At 34.4% G+C, this 13,674-nt stretch overlaps 1 protein-coding gene across 1 annotated transcript; it reads right to left on the bottom strand.

Moving 5' to 3' along the window:
- Positions 1-309: 309 nt before the first annotated feature.
- Positions 310-11,400, bottom strand: LOC126823315 (protein unc-93 homolog A). Its single transcript, XM_050552070.2, has 3 exons — positions 9,564-11,400; positions 1,907-2,174; positions 310-1,712 (listed from the first exon to the last, which is right to left on the bottom strand). The coding sequence occupies exons 1-3, from the start codon at positions 10,479-10,481 to the stop codon at positions 1,453-1,455; spliced, it is 1,446 nt and encodes a 481-aa protein (XP_050408027.1). The 5' UTR covers positions 10,482-11,400; the 3' UTR covers positions 310-1,452.
- Positions 11,401-13,674: the final 2,274 nt, after the last annotated feature.

Below are 13,674 nucleotides of genomic sequence, written 5' to 3'. Positions count from 1 at the left end.
AGAAAGACCTGCAATAGACAGATTTAGCTCTTGCATAATGTATGTTTAAGCACATGCCATTTTATGAGTTAAATGCATGTGCTCTTTTAAAGGCTCAATACCACTCTTCTTGTTACTATTCCAATTAACTGGTGATGCAAATTTCATCTTAACACACCTAATTTTTTTTTCCTGGAAAAATTCAACTAAATGATTTGAAAAGCCTGACGTAAAGCTTTTCAAATGTGACTTGGATTTAAAAATAGGATTTAATGGATAATTTACACAACAGGTAAGACACTAACACATCTAGTACTTAGAATAAGGCTATTTATTTTCTGGAGCTGTCAAGCCAGCGAGAGTGTTATTGTCCCTTTAATGGAAAACAATTATCAATTGTCTGTCGCATTAAGACTTTATGCATTCTTTTTGTTTGTAGTCACTCGATTATCCACTTTTCCAACATCAAATCAATTTTAATCAATGCAATGGTTGGTTATTTATAACAAAAACAAAAAAACATTTTTAAGAATAATAGCAGCATATTAATCACAGCGCAATCTGTACATAGGATAATATTTATACAATTGATGTTTGCAACTTTTTGCGCGCACACGGCAATAATTTCAGCATGAAAGCTAATCATACACCGTATAGTTTGATAGTAGGCCAAATATGCAGAATATGATTTCAAAATAAAGCCAACCATACACCGTATTATTATTCGCCATATAGTTTTGTAATCATACGCAACCAGTGTGTGTTTTTTGGGGTTTTTTTGGGTTGTTTTTTTTTAAATAAAATAAATCGTGCGGAACTAGGCTTTGAAATAAAGTAGGACATGCTTCACATAGTTTTGCAATAAATAATATATGTCCCGCATAGTTTTGCAATAAATAATAAATATGCCCCGCATAGTATTGCCATAAAGGAACATATGCCCAGCATTGTTCTTTTGCATGTAAATAATACACGCTGCATAGTTAGATAAAGCACTGAAGATATGCCCACCATCATCATTCAACGAAAACATGTAGAATGTTTTTGTACCAACTCTAAATCTTAGTCTTTACACTACTTCAGTCTTACAGAGATCATGAACAATACCTGTACTAGAAAGTCAAGTACACAGTTAAATTGCTGAGAATTCATCATTGGGTTTTTTTTTTTTTTTTTTTTTTTTTTTTTTTTTGTTTTTTAAAGAACCATGAAGTCTAAATAGCGAAATGTACTATGTCGTATATAAATTACATTATTTATCTCTGAAGAACGTTTATGACTAAAGTTCGAGATAGTTTTTATTTTAAAATTTTACGATTCAAATACTGAATAATATCACTGCTGCTCATACCACTAGATCATAGGTACACATCACACATTTTGCTTTTCCTGTTAAATTCTGTGTTCTTTACAGTTGTTAACATCGGTAGAAAAAACGCCCGAATATACCCTTACAATATATCAAATGGGAAGCTACGTTGTCTCTTGTACAGTTGCATTATCACGAGATGGTGGCCCCCTTAGAGCTGCTTTCTCCTTGAAATAGATCCTGACCTCTACATACACATACAGCACCATTCCAATACCCAGCAAAGATGCGGCTATTAAAAGTTTAACCGATACGCACAGAAAACTACCGTATATAAAAGTCAATGTGAATCCCACTGCTTTCCAAGTGTGATAGTTCGCAAAAGCTGGTTCTTTCTTATCAGAGAACAGCAAAGCTATCAGGGCTGAAATGAGAAAATTTATTATCATTAGAAAATTGATACCTTGGCGATTGATTGTTTTAAAAGAATATACAATCGTGAAAACCTGATCGATGAATAACTTTTGATAAATTTAATTGATGAAATATTATAAGCATTCTCATTGATACTGATAATTTTACTATCTGACATGGACCTGAAGAACTGCAAATACTTACAACTGGACTGCGTCTGCCATATACTTTCGGCAATTCCCCATATAGTCGGTATAGCAAATATCAGCACAGGATTATCTGATGACGGCGTCCAAAAATACAAGAAAATTAGCAACGCCATATTGGTGGAGAAGGCCATCAAAAACAGAAGATATCGTCCGGTATACTTTGCAAGCCTACTGAAAACAAATGCAAACACTGCTGTGGCGGCTCCATAACACGCCATGACAAAACCAACCATGTGGATACCAAGTGGACAGCTAATATAAGACTGAAAAATATCCAAGAAACAATAATATTAAAACAAACATAAAAAAATATTAGAGAGAGAGAGAGAGAGAGAGGGAGAGAGAGAGAAATGGAGTTTAATGTTCACTCGACACAAACTAGGTCATATCTGTACTAACATATAATTCAATTTTATTTCAATAATTCGCTTGCGCGTAGGGGTCTTTAGCAGTGGGGGGGGGGGGACCGGAGGATCCGGAGAAAACCCACCAGTTTGGACAGGCGACCCTACACTTTGTCACGTACAACCGGGGAATCGAAACCACGCCAGTTCACTCAATGACAGACCTTGATACACTGCGCACGCGCTAACCATTCGGCCATCCAACACCACTATCATTTATTAGCTCTTATCCAGAATGTACTGGCTAGCATAAGATTTAACATGGGCACTGACTACGGGAATTGAGGAATCCAATAGGGCTTTGTATATGTTTAACCATATAAATCTCTCTACATATTGCATTTGTTTAAGTGTAACGGACAATGACCAGAATATGTCCCCTTTTTGTGTTGATGCAAGGGTTCCAGTGGCATTTTTAGCCAAAGGGCTCCAAGCATGCTTTATCCGGCTCTGAATCGACCGACCATTGATATTGCAATATGGGGACTTAAATATGCGAACTGAAGCTAGGGACTGTGGTGATACAAGTATATTCCAAACGTTATCCAAATCTATTCACAAGACGTAAAAGTATAATTGCGTCCCAGAGGATCAATTCATTAGATTGGAGTAGCCTCGATTACAAATCAACTGAGAGTATTGACGTTTGAATGTATGCAGTTCATAATGAAGGTAGATTCCATACAATTATTAAAACTAATTACCAGAAGTAAAGTTATTGCCTGTCAAAGAATCGATCAATCCGATTGCAGTATGACAATTAATTATTTGTGGATAGTCTTATTCAAAGTTAGGCGGATGACTGCAACAATGAAGATAAATTCCAAATTTTGTCTAAATCAATTTGAAAGCATCGACCAATGAAATGCAGTTGGTTCACATTGTCCGGAGTCCGTCTCCATTCTTTAACATATAGAAATAAAAAACTCAAATTCAACCTTGAATTACTTAAGATTTACTACCGACAGATACACAGTTATTTCATCCAAAGTTTATTTAAAGGTGGTTATGACAGTATGGAACAGTGACCTTCACAGTTGTAAAGTCTAGTTACTCTCACAGCTTGGTATATTTTTTAGTAAACTAATCTTGCCTTTTTTTATTAATAAAATTTTAAAATTTAAATATATTTCCTTCATTTTATATAATATACTTCACCATGACGAGATATTTTATATCTGCTGATTCTGCTCTCTCATATTTTGTAATGTATTTCTAACATCTTGTTTACAACTTTATATTTCATAATTATTATTGATAAAAAATATTATTTATATTAGCCGCCTGTCGCCTGTCCGTTAGGCTTAAACAAATTGTCATTTTCGACTTCTTCTCTTAAACCGCACGATGGATGTCATCGACATTATTTTGTTAAGTATGTTGATAGGAACGATTATTAACGTTGGTATAAAGAAGGATACTCGGCATATTTGTGTATTTTCATTTTCTTCCCCTAACATATGTGAAGGGGTTTAGAAATGAAATGGGGTTTAATGGCCTGCTGTTCTGTTCTGACTGCCTAATGAAGATGGGTCTAGCCGAATACGCCATAGAATGTGTTATGAGGGAAATTTTGCCTTGGCAGCGGCACTATGGCCTACTCTTACATCGAATTCCAACTGCCAAGGAATCTTTTCCGTGCACGCCAATGTATACACAGGACTTGGTTTTTCGTCCCATCCGAATGACTAGACAGCTGTCCTTTTCAGGGCCTCCTTCCTGCACCACTGACAAGGGGAAACCACGTCGGAAAATCCCGGTGAACTTTCTCGGCCAATGCGGCGATCGAACACGCGTCCACCAGGCCAGCGTCTTACCCACTTAGTCACCGTGGCTCCACGAGGAGGTTTAGCCATCTTAGGTCGGTACGTTGATTTAGGGATGCTAATCCAGGTATAAAGGGGTAAATCTTAACTAACCCCATGGATTATACAACCAAAATTATTTGCCTGGATAGTGTTTATTCAGATTCAGATAGGGATTGGATAGATCGCATTGATTAGACAGATTTAGATGCATTCGATGTTTCATCCTAAACACGCTTGTCAATCAAATTTGTGATGTACATGTATAGTAATTTGAGTCAAGTCTTGTTTAAAAAATGTTACTTGCTCCAAAGTGTCTCAAAAACTCTTGATGGATTTTAGCCAAATTTATAACTATTTGCCAGGATTGTGTTTATTACTTTTGTTATTTTGTTTTACACAAGTCGATCCAGATCACTATTTACCCCTTTAAAATGTTTCTGGAAATGTTTGATTGTCTATTTGCTTAAATCAAGAAAATACACTGTTTCGTTGTAGCCTCTCATATTCTCACTGATTAATATTCTACGTGTGACGTCACATCATATACAGGGTCGATACACGTGCGTAGGTCCGGACAAAATTGACGCCTTTTATTCATTTTTATCAAGTCGCCGTGTACTATTTTATGTACTCACTTTCACTAAAAAACAGGAAATATTTTTTTATCCAGATATACTTCAAACACCGTTATTTATTTGTCTAATAATTCGACTATGCAATAAATTATATTTACATCATGAATTAGCGAACAGTGAATCATCAAAATTAAACCGACATAAAAATCTGAATATCATCTTCACATTAAAACACCAAAAGCCGAAAATAGATTTTCTCCACGTGTGGTTAATATTTGTAATGATTAATTGATTAAAAACTTAATTAACGACATGACTTTTATAAATCACTCATAAAATATTAATAACCATTGCCTCGAGGTTAACAGAATGTAACTTCCGGGTCACGATAACATTTTTATGACTGATCTTACGGCGCGTTGCACTTCCTTTCAGCAATATGACATTTCGTTTTCCTCCTTAATTTTTAGTAGAATTTATTCCTACGGTGTTGCTTTTAAAATACAGTTCCCAAGAAAATCCACAAGTAATAGCATGCACATGCATGTACTTGAACTGGCGTCAACCAAATGTGTCCCTTCAAATGAATTTTAATGTCATTTTTTAAATGCCAGATGGAAACCTTTAAACAACGGTTTTGGTAGGTGGGATAGTAATGTTTTCATTTTGATATGAACCAATTGCTGATTGGCCGAAAATTTCATAAATTTTCAAAACATTCACAAATCTTTAGAAAACAATGTCAATTAAAAATGGTTAAAAGGGCATTCCTATCTTAGAATATTCTCATCTTAAGCAACACTCTGAAGCTCAGTACGTCAAAAAAAAAAAAAAAAAATATCATGGCTCGCAATCACCTTTGTGTCTGGGTAAACGTGTCTACATCTCACGCGCCTCAGAGTGACATTTTCCACCATTCTTTCGTGGTTTTTTGTGTTTTTTTTTAAATTTTGAGCTAAATCTCTTTAACAAGGAAAATAGACTGTTTCGGTCAATTTTGACTTTTGATTGGCATACGTGCACGATTTTATTGCCGAAACCTTTCGGAAAATGGGAACTGTACTTTAAAATCATTCATCCACGTCATTAGGTCACCTTCATCGTCTGTTACGTAATCAACGTCTATTGTTTAGGTCAGTCAACAAGTACATGTACGTTCACACAAACACAAGTAAATGTTGTTTTTGTTTAAAAACAGACATTCCCCAACGTCATATCACCAAGAACCCCAATGCACTTCCCCAAAAAATCTTACGACGAATAAACGATTGGTTCACGACCCTTTGTTTATTAAAACAATGCAACTTTTATAAATTTATACAATACATATAATAAGGAACAATAAAAATACGATTAACTTTTTACCAAAAAATAACCTAGAAAGTTTATAATTGTATAATTTAATATCAGTTACTCCTTATAATAGATATATATATATATATATATTTTCTTTGATTTTGTTTGTATCCATCGAAAACTAAATATAGCTAGCTTTTTTTTTAAATTCATAATATGCTTAGATGGGTATTTTTATTCGTTGGGGCATTGCGTTGGGGGGGGGGGGCATTGTCGCAAGTCACGATACACATTTTGAATTTCGGTAATCCTTAATGGAGATTTGTGATGGGAACGCCCCGGGTTTGTGTTATGAGATTTTCCATCTGTCAAATCAAATAATCCCAAAAGCTATTGATTCCCAATTGCCATCATCGATATTGCTTATTAGTTATAATTAGTTGTATTTTTTTTACAAAGCAGTGGGGCCTTACTGTACTAAAGATAATTAAGTAAAGATATCAAAATAAACAATACAATGCTATCTGGCCAAGACGCCCACTGGTCCGAAAGTTGTTAAACCAAATAATGTTAGCATTTATTATATGGTATACGTTTTTTTTAATGGGAGATTCGATAACGAGTTGGCAGTTCTCACTATAATTGTTAAAAACTAGATAATTTGCTGAAAATTTCATTCAAATTGATCCACTATGAATCGAGAGCTAAGCGGTTGAAATCTCCGGCTAGCCTTGATCATCATGATATTACTAAAGTCAGTACGATAAACAATCTCGATTATCCATTTAATCGTTAAATCGTGAAGGAAAGTTATGCAGTAAATCGGCTTATAACCCAGTAAAGATCACAGGCTAGCGCTGCCATCTAGAGTTGATTATGGTCTGGATAGGTTAATTATAATGTCTAATTAATGATTTAGATAACATTTCAGGCCTAATGAAAGACCCGCAATAGACAGATTTAATCTTGCATAATGTTTGTTTAAATATATCATCTAGATATTATATAAGCTACATCTTCCGGCAGGACCAGTTCTATAGTCATATAGTGAATCATACCGCCTGCTACATCGTATAAATTATCAATTAATGCATTTCGAGATTTAAATTTAACTGATTAATTTAATTTGAAATATAACTTTAAATAAATCTAGCTATTTACTGGGTCACGATAAGTATTTTTAATTGTATAGAAAAATCACCTTTACTTTGATAATAAGTTTTGTTTATAAAACACAATAATTGATTGTCAAAATTAGAAATCTTAAGCAAAAATCACCCATTACAGTGAGAAGATTAATACGGTCTTTTTTTTGTAAAGCAGACATATTTTTTCATTCTTAGAAAAATAACTTATTGTCAAATAAAAAAAAATAAAAAAAAAAGAACGGAAATTAGTGAAAAAATAACACCTACGGAACAATTAGTTCTACAGCACCAGCATATATAATATATTAATTGCACAGGAAAACGTGCAATAACAATGACAAATTGACGGAAAATTTTATTTCAGTGTTGTTAATAATAGTAATCATATTCAGAATAAGTGAAAGTGCACTGTATGAAATATAGAATTCTAATTTATTAACTCACGCTTGTCAAGCCTAACAAAATGTAAACCATAACATTGTGTCGCTATTCAAATAAAACATGTCCCCATTAATAACAGACCAAATATACTATTTAAATCTTTACCATTGAAGTGTTTAAGAAAACGTGCCTGAAGAGGCAATATGTATATTATGGTTATTAGTAAATATGCGTTAAATACCCATGTGTGCAAAATGAGGCGATTGCAACGGATATAACATTGACTATTTAAAGAGATAATGCTCAACTTAATATAATAATTACTTCAAGATGTTTATTTGAACATAGACAAATTGTATGTGATTTATTATGAAATGGCATTAAGCACATATCTTACATTCTTAAAACCGTATTCATTAGCAATGTAGTTGCAGAAAAGTAGGACTTTAAACCCCATTTCATTTCAAATATTCTTTTTAAAAAAATAAATTGAAAAAAATATCCCCGATACCTTTATCAAAAAAAAAACAAAATAAAAAAAACAAACGAAATCAAACGAGGTCACTATCGTAATGTATTTTTTGTGATTGGAAAGGTAAAACCCAATAACTGGCAGAACTGATGCTTTTCCCGGAAGAGACCACTTTTCAACACATGTAACAGCATCCCGGTAATTCGATTTATTTCTTGAAAATTGAAACATAGGTTTCCAGGAAACGAAATATACGCCCACTATAGTGATATACATCCATTTTACAATAGCATGGATTGATTATATCATGATGGGTTTGAGTTCCCATGTGATTTGCTAGCTGTGACGCTGAATGTTTGATATACCTATTTTCACCTGAGACTAATCAAAGATTAACGATCAAAGATTGAAGATCAAAGATCAAAGAGTAAAGAGTAGAGAGTAAAGATTAAAGATCAAAGATTAAAGATAAAAAATCAAAGATCAAAAATCAAAGATCAAACTTCAAAGATTAAAGATTAAATATCAAAGATTAAAGATCAAAGATCAAAGATTAAAGATTAAATATAAAATTGGGTGTTAGGGGCAATAACTTTACAAGGTACCGAATTAGATGATGCCAGCAGACAATGTCAAATATTATAGTTAATTCTGATATTTAATATTTGCATAAAGTGGTTAATTTGACCCAACAAACAGATACTGATGTCAGTCTGCCATTTTGAAACCTGCAAATGTGTATTGCATAAACATTACATAGCATTTTTGGAGTCATATGGTTAAATTATCTTAAAATAAAGCCTTAAAACACATGAAATCTATACATAGCCCTACTTTGTTAAAGAACAATCCTATTAATCCTATAATTCACTATTGTCAGTTCAGAAATTGGCAAATATTTCATTTTCAAGTTAAAGATCAACGTTGAGCTGTATAATTATGTTTGACAACGTATTGAACACAAGATATAGAAATAATTATGTTTTGAGTTTCTAAGAAAATATGCAACTCTCGCTTTAACATTGGCTAATCGAACACAGATTCCCGCGCTCGACTAAGGTCTTCAACAGCTCTATAGAACAGCCTTTAAATTAAAATAATTAATTTTGTAATTGTGTCTTTACACATCCTGTGGACGCCCATGTGGCCAAACAACTAACAATATCCTTGAATATTTTTTTTTGTTCAATTGATCGGACATTTAAATTATCTAATGAGCAGACGCGTTGGCTACGAAAGGGCGGACGTTAACCAATCTCAGAAGCTAAAATTAGAGTTTGGTGAAAAAAGAGAATTGATAAAAATAAAGTATTCAGATATTTATGCAGTGCAGGAAACTGAAGTTAACTATAATGAAATAAAGAGCAAATTTAGTTATAGATTGTACACTACATGACTTTAGATTGTACACCAGTCACATGGAGCCTCTCTAGGATTTGATCGTCTCACGTAAAATTTTGCAATTTGTTTTAATAAACTGCTGTCCCCAATAATTATATATAATTTTTAAGAAAGCTTTACATTGTAACTATCCGTAATAATACCTAGCGAATACATAAAAATATTACCTTTGTGAAGTCTCCCAATAGAATCGCCTGTTCCATGGCTTGAAACATGATAAAAGGGACTAAAAACAGGATCTCACTCTTCACCAGGGTCACAAAACATGATGCCAGAGACTCTTTCACTGATTTGGACAAAGTCCAGTCACTCTTAGGCAGGGATGATAGAAAAACAATCGTAATGAAAAGTCCGATCATTTCAAGACTCAGAAAAATACCCAGTAACAGATGGAAGAGATCTTCATCTGGTTCCTCGATATTAGTGGAATTAATATGTCCCGGACAATCATGGGGACCACAGTATTTAGTTATATTTTCATCAGACATGTTGTAAGTGCTGTGTTGCAGCACTAAGGATGAGATAAGGTTGCCCGTAATCTGCGTCGTTTCGTACATCATGAAGAACAATCCGTTTAATCGACTGAGCACCGAGTACGGAGATTCATCGGTAGAACCAGAGTACGAATAAGCACAGGCTGAGATGTACAAACTCTGAGAGGTCCACAAAGGTCCAAAAAATATCCCCAGAAGTATGGACGCGGGGATAAGCGTGCCCCATGTTGGATAAAAGTTAGCACTAGTATATATCAAATGCCCTACCCACGAAGCAATAATACAACCTTTGGCACCGATGGCTCCTATGAAAGTCGGTGCCAAGATTCCAGAAAATATAATAGAACCATACAGGCAACTCAGAGCAATGATGCCCAATTGTCCTTCCTCGTGGAGACTAGATTGTAAGTTTTGAAGCGCGATATGAGCTGTAAAAACTACCATAAACGATACGGATATAATTGCGGTGTTTCGTAATTCCTTTCCTTCTATATAAGTTTTCTTTTTCAAATCGGCTTCGATGGTTGACATAGAGAACGTCACTCTCCTCTTTCTACGAGGATGATCCTCGATTGGTGTATCCGGTTCCATGTTGATTCCTCCTTTATGTCGGACGGATAAACTTATTAATTTTGTTAGCGTTTTAACAGATGAACAAAACCATTTGACGCAGTAAACTTAAACTTATATTTCATGTACAAACCATGTTATTTAATAAAACTACTTTTTTATGGCGACTTCGTGTTCTTTAAGAATACTACATGATCTGAACAATGAACTAAAGTTGAATTTGGTAGATTGTTCACTAAAACTCCATAGGATTACTCATTCTGCTCTATAAACAGTATGAAAGCACTATTAATATACGTGTGAAAATTAAGTCAGACGGCATTGACTACTGACCGACCCCAAATTCACCTCAACTGAAAACACATCACGATCTGACAAACTTAATATAAACTTTACAAGAGCAGCGCTTTTTTTTCTGTTATGAGAATACTTTTCCGTGGGGGCTTTCTTGTTTAGCGTTGCTCTGAACTAGATAATTTTCCGACGGTGATAATTACTTCAAAAACAGTTCTGCGGAGATCCCTCTTTTGTGCAAAGTTCCTCTGTAGTATTAACAATGATATAGATCTCTTATTAGAAAACCTCAATTGAATCCATTTCAAAAACAATTCCACAAGGTGCTTCTTTTTGTCCTATCTTCTTTTACACTATTATCAATGAAGTGAAAACACTATCGTTAATGTGTCGAATTATAGGAACTTACGATATGAAGTTCAGCTTACGGTATGAAGTTCAGCTGTATGTCCAATCTCTTTATGCGATATTTTAGATCATTACTATGAATCATGCGACATCCTGATCTAGTTTGAATATTTTTTCGATGCTTGCTGTATGTGAAAGGCGGGCGTCCGATTGACTAATCGTTCGCTGTCTGCACGGCCTCATTACTTTATGAGTGAACATGTAAAGTAACCGTAATCGGGTTCGTGTCACGTTTATCGGTATTGACCAATAACTTGAACTGCGAACGGACACGATTTTCTTCACACTACACCGCTATTAAACTTGTATGGTGTTTAATTAAAAATTACACGCACGTATCACATATATGTGTTAAATCAAAGTGTAAATTTAAGAAAAGAATAAAAAAGAGTGTCAAAAATGTGTTTAATTATTAGTCATAATAATAACAACTGCATTATGTTTGCTTTTAAATTTAAACCTCGTGTACGTGATGCGAATTTATTTCTGCTTAAATGAAATTTACACCCTTTGTAGTGACATGACTTTTAAGAAAAAAATAATTTGAGATGAATGAAAGCTGATAACCACATAAAATATCTTGTTAAGTGGGATAATTACAGCTTTGTTGTTTGGCTTTAACTCAGTTTACACCGTATTATACGTTTCAAGCAAACAATCTGAATAGATTCTGTAGTCTTAATACCGTTATAAAAATCTTAAAAAATTAAAGATAATAATTAAAATGTTACTAAGTATTAAATATTCCTTGTGTACACAAGTCGGTTAGATTACGTTGCTAATTTGAGTCAAATAAACTCTTTTATCATGTTGATGAAATTTAATTTACTTAATTTCAAGGTCCCCGTTATTTTTGTAGTAATGATCTTATGTTTTATTGAAAAAAGTTTAATATATAAAGGACATTAAACGTCAAAGCTTACATAGAATATTTTAAATTATTGATCATATTTTATTTGTACGTTATTAATGCATCAAACCCGTCCTCCGTTATTTTGGGTGTATAGTTCTGGCTTATAAAAAAGAACATAGAAATGAAATGGGGTTTACGTCCTATACTGTTCTGCTCCGACTGGGCTAATGGAGACTCTTATAACGAATTCCAACTGCCAAGGGATCTTTTACGTGCACGCCAATGTGTGCACGATTCCTTGGTCATTCGTCCCATCAGAACGACTATACGTTGTCGTTTTCCAGACCCTTTGTCCTGCACTACTGACAGGGGGTAACCAGGCCGGAAAATTCCGGAACAACGCAGGTATCGAACATGGAACCTCTAGGTTAGCGAGCCAACGTCTTACTCGCTGTGCCACCCTGGCTCCAATAACATACTAATATATATTAAATATTTTCATGTCCGTTTTACTGTCTCTAATAATATTAAATATAATCTTTACCCCCCCCCCCCCGCCCCCCAACCAAAAGAAAGAACTCAAAACACCGGGAATTTGCATTTGGACACTATCAAACAAACACTTAAATGTGCTTACAAACATAGCAATAGAGAAGAAAAACGAGTATTTCTCGCAAACCACCCAAAAATTCCTGCTATGTTTTGTAATGCCTAGTAGATGTCTACATGTAGAATATAGCTAAAACGCAAGAAAGTCGAAAGTACATGTATCTAGAATATAACTGTAACAAACTCCACCCCACCCAAACACCCCTTTTGCTTTCATTCCACGTCGAACACGAATAATTTTGTACAAAATCTTTGCGCTTTGCTAAAATCATAAAAAAAACTTGCAAAAACAAGTCGTCGATTTTACATTAGTGGTGTTTGTCCTAAAGACATCTGTATAATTAATTATCTATCAGATATATCTGGGTCAAATTTATTAGTTGAGACTAATTATAGCCTTACATAACATATCTAATTATCATCCCTCTAGCATATCCTTATGACGAATGAGTTGACTGTTAGTTAGTACTCTTTCTAGAATACGACTTTGGGAAGTCCACATAGCTAATTTCCCCGTTGGATCGGGGTGGCGTCCTTACTGCGCTGCTGTTACCATACACCGACCAGAAAATGCACAAGGTCGCCGTAAAACGTGAACACAACGCGAGAAAATGTCCCAAAAAATTACAAACTTGAAAAAAGTCGCATTCTTACAGCTTTCCAGGCCAGATCGCAGAACCTTGGCATTTGTTTTGAACATGCTCAAAACAAACGCCGTAACTCGGCGATCATTGGCGACCATGGTGACCACAGCGTTTCCATGCTTATGACGATCTTGACAAGCTCTGAGTCCATTTTCCGTCGCCGTAGGTGTCGCAGTAAGGGGTATTAGAGTTTTACATGTACCTTCGTTCGTTGCCTACTTTTCATCCGTTTGTTTCTTTGATGATTTTCCGTAAATAATCGCTATTTAAAAAATCCCATGTTTGCACTAACATTAGCAAAATAAACACGACCTCTTTGATTTGGGTAAAAAAAGAGAATAGTTTGATTGACTGATTTATTAACACAGATTGGAATTGTATTTTCATTTACTAAAAGAAATAACAA

The sequence above is a fragment of the Patella vulgata genome, chromosome 6, assembly GCF_932274485.2.
Source record: "Patella vulgata chromosome 6, xgPatVulg1.2, whole genome shotgun sequence".
NCBI classification, from domain to species: Eukaryota; Metazoa; Mollusca; class Gastropoda; family Patellidae; genus Patella; species Patella vulgata.
Note: the sequence above shows the minus strand (reverse complement) of the source record. Positions and strands in the feature narration are given on the sequence as shown.